We start from the raw sequence: 3,978 nt of genomic DNA, 5'->3' as shown, positions 1-3,978 counted from the left end.
GATAGATAGATAGATAGATAGATAGATAGATAGATAGATAGATAGATAGATAGATAGAGACTCTTCTTTAGGATATTGGTTCTCTAAAATCTTTCAAAAGAACACAGCAAGAAAAATTAGGTTTCCAAAGCCGTATCTGAATGAATTAGAAGATCTTCTCAGCCCGGATATTCTCTGTTCACACTGATGCCTTCAGGCAGACGATACAGAGCAATCAGAACAAAAACCAACAGACTCAGAGACAGTTTTTATCCTACAGCAATAACAAAACTAAATGCAATCAAAACAACCATTAATCATCATGAATGATGTGTGTGATAATGTGGTTATTCTTATTTATTAGTTTTTTAAAGTGTGATACGTAAAGTGTGAGACAAATTTTTTCTTTTCTTTTTTTTAGCATATGCACTGTCTGATGGCACCTTTTAAATTTCGTTGTTCTTGTGACAATGACAATAAAGATTTATCTTATCTTATCTATCTTATCTTATCTTCAGGCACATGGAGACTAAATAAGATTTGTTTGGTCAGAATAAACGGTTTTATGTTTGGAGAAAAGCGAACCTCATACCAGCTGTCGGCCGGGAGATAAAGGGAGGATGGTTTGGGTTTGTTTGGCAGCTACAGGACCTGAGTGTACCATGAACTTCTCTGTTGACCAGAGGATTTTAGATGGAAGTTTGGACCACACTGGCAGGTTATTGTTATACAGTAGAGCTGAAGGAGGGTGGACTTGCTTTTTGCCATGACTTTAAATGTGAGTAAAGTGTACACACTCACCGGATGGATGTCGATGAAGAGACCGTGCTCCTCCTCAGTGGGATGAAGGCCCAACACAAACTCTCGTAGAACCGGATCACCATTCAAAAAGTGAGGGTGAGAGATGAAGGTCGGGGAGTCTAAAAATCAACAAAGCCATGAAACTGTTACTCAGCATAACCACAATGTTCTTTAAACCTGACCAATACTTCATTATGGAGTTTCAGCTGGTCAAAACTAATTACGCAAGATAAAAGTTCTAACACAGAGAACGTTCCAGCTTGGCAGAAACAAAGAGCAAGTAAACAGTTTTCTCTTATCTGTGCTTGTTTATCTCAATGTTAATTGCGGTCTACAACCTTTATGATCAAAAGAGACATTTGGGCTCCTTGTCTCACTAATAAAATGTGTCCGGAGCTGCAAAACAAGCTACAAATGTGATTATCAACTGGTGGTCCATGGGCCTATTCGAGGCCTTTTCGAAAACTTTTACAGTCATTGGAGGTGACATTATAAAACTAAAAAAATTCTTATTGTTATCATTATATTATTATACACATCAGGACAATAAAAAGAACATTTTCATGTAAAGAAGAAAAATATCATAAATAGTTTATACCGAATTTGATAAAAACTACTACAACAGATTTATTCAGGCATACTTTTTTCTAATTTTTATTATTATGTAGTCTTCAAATTATTTAAAGGTAACTGATGGATTTGAGAGAAAGATCATAGAAAAAAATTGGAATATTTAAGTAAACAACAGGCTAACATGAGCTTACATGTTTTACTTCTTATATTTGTAGCGTTGCTCACATATTTGCATACAAATTGATTTCTGTTGTGAGTATAAAAACAACCAAAAATTGTTCTGTTATGTTTGGTCACATTTTCAAAGAGCCACTGCAGAGGGATCAAAGAGCCACAGGTTGCAGACCCCGGGCTTAAAGGATCAAATTTATCATTACTTGTGAGAACATAGCATACTGTTCTCATTTAAGATAATCAAAAATAAAAATATATATATTTATTGTGATTATTAGTGTACACTGACAACTATCAGGAAGATCAAATTAAATATAACAGATTAGTACATATGAATGTTGTAATAATGCAGCACAAATATACTGACTATGGTGGCAGGTGCTGACGTTGAGCACACCGGACTGCCTGCAGGGACAGAAGCCTTCATTGGGAGCGTAATCCATTCCATTAGCAAACAAGGTCTTAGGAGCAACAAACCGATATGATGGGATCCCCTTAAAGCTGCCAGACTGCTTGTAAACAAGTTCCATAGACCTTTATAAGAAAAAAACAAGTTCAAAGCATTATTAAGCTGTCAGAAAGCAACCTGTTTGTGAAAGATTTGGAAAAATACCGGCAAGCATCAGGGCTGTAGAAGGGCAGGGTGCTCTCTTTGGTCATAAACGGTGGCCACATCTGTCCAGCTGTTCCATTGATCATGTTACACTGAGGAGTACCCCAGTAGGTCAACTGTTAGCAGAGAAACCAGTCAGATATTAGAAAACCTGTAAACATAAAAACTAACAAGAACTGTTTGACATTTCACCTCTCGGAGGCCATTCCAGGAGTCAACTTTGTGGACTTTTCTGATGTCATCTTTCCCAGTGTGGACAGTGAACAGCCCAGTGTTAGAGTTGTTGAACTAATTTAAAATAAAAACATAGTTCAGCTATTTTGCATTAAACAAACAAAAATGTACAATTAGAATTTATCCAGAGTGCAAGAGTGATGCTTAAAAAATGTAATAAAACTGAAAAAAGGATGAACTCTATGTTACACTACTGACGATAAATCATTTGTTAGTTTCTTTTATTTTCTAATGTTGGCAGATTTCTAACAGGACTCACTTGGTTCAACTGATCAAAACAACTGACAGTACAGTTCCTGATGCTTAGTGTCAGTATTTATTCATGCACTGTGGTCTAAATATATTCATGTCAACTTCAGGTTTGCTAAAATATATTCAGTCTAAACAGAGTTTAAATCTACCCGTTTCAGCTCTGCAGTCATTCTGACACCTGACAGCACTACATGTTGAGGACAATTAGCTATCACAACATAAAACACCATTAAAACTATTATTATAAAATAGAACCTTTGTATAAAACAGTCAGTAAAAAAAGAACTAAAAGGCGCCAGTTAAATGCAAACAACAAATTACAGAAACAGCTCTGAATCTAAAACAAGGGTTCTCATACTTTTTGGGTCTGGGGACCCCTTACAAGAGTGAAAATCATTCCAGGGACCCCTCCATAAACTCCATTTTAACCCCTAAATGGCATGAGAGTATTATTTTTTGTTTGGTTTAGTATATTTACTTTACCAATGTTACCAAAAGCAGTTTTCAAAACAAAAACCAAATTAATATTTTTTTTGAATTTTTTTGGGGAAACCCAAGACACGGCTCGCAACCCCCTGGGGGTCCAAGGACCCCAGTTTGAGAACCTCTGCTTTAAAACAAGACTGTTTGGTTTGCTGCTCCTTTTAAATAAAACAGAGAATTATATATGGCTATATTTTACATTTCGTTATCTTTTGTCCCAATTCTTATTCACATCATGTTTTTTTCCTCTCTTTAGGAAATGTTTTTTTCTGTGAGCTTTTGTCATTTTAAATGTTTATCTGCTTTTACTGTTCACACATGATCACAGTGTTTTAATTTGTTTATGTAAATCACTGAGAGCCGCTGAAATATATTATACAAATGAAACTGCCCGGTCGTATTCATACCACAGACTTTTACAGACTTTTTAGGTCCAGTTCTAACTATTAAGATGTGATGCTGCTATACAATTCTAAATTATCATTTCATTTTTTTTTTTACATTTTACAGCCTAATTCTTTTAGAATTTGAGTTGTGCTTAATGACAAATTTATGCAAAAACCTTTGAAAAAAATCAGACAATAGAAAAATTACATCACATTACAATTTAGTTCAGGGGTTCTTAACCTTTTTGACCTCGGGGCCCAATTTATTGAACATAAAGTGGCACAAGGCCCAGTCAGATATTACCAATATATGGATGAAAATTATAAATATTCTACATCTTGGTTAAAATTTAATTGTATTTACATTATAACTAAACTATCATAACTAACATAACTAAATTAAATACACTTATAGTTTAAAAGTAAAACTCCTGTCAAATAATCACAAGACATGATTATGACAAACATTTTTATATTGTAACC

General features: G+C 34.7%; 1 protein-coding gene across 5 annotated transcripts in view; it reads right to left on the bottom strand.

The window, feature by feature from the left end:
• The window catches only part of scarb1 (scavenger receptor class B, member 1), a 37,054-nt gene that overhangs the window by 23,387 nt on the left and 9,689 nt on the right, over window positions 1–3,978 (bottom strand). For all 5 annotated transcript variants that reach the window (XR_001312028.1, XR_001312027.1, XM_014028123.1 and 2 more), the window contains exons 5-8: window positions 2,333–2,428; window positions 2,141–2,256; window positions 1,895–2,061; window positions 781–899 (exon numbers count right to left, since the gene is read on the bottom strand). Coding sequence is in view for 3 of the 5 variants with exons in the window: in XM_014028123.1 (XP_013883577.1) it covers window positions 781–899; window positions 1,895–2,061; window positions 2,141–2,256; window positions 2,333–2,428 (498 nt within the window). In the remaining 2 variants the exon portion in view is untranslated. The remainder of the gene's footprint in view (window positions 1–780; window positions 900–1,894; window positions 2,062–2,140; window positions 2,257–2,332; window positions 2,429–3,978) is intronic.

Source organism: Austrofundulus limnaeus, unplaced genomic scaffold (genome assembly GCF_001266775.1).
Source record: "Austrofundulus limnaeus strain Quisiro unplaced genomic scaffold, Austrofundulus_limnaeus-1.0 Scaffold719, whole genome shotgun sequence".
In the NCBI taxonomy this organism is placed as follows: domain Eukaryota; kingdom Metazoa; phylum Chordata; class Actinopteri; order Cyprinodontiformes; family Rivulidae; genus Austrofundulus; species Austrofundulus limnaeus.
The sequence above is the reverse complement of the archived record's forward strand: the minus strand, read 5'-3'. Positions and strand labels throughout refer to the sequence as shown.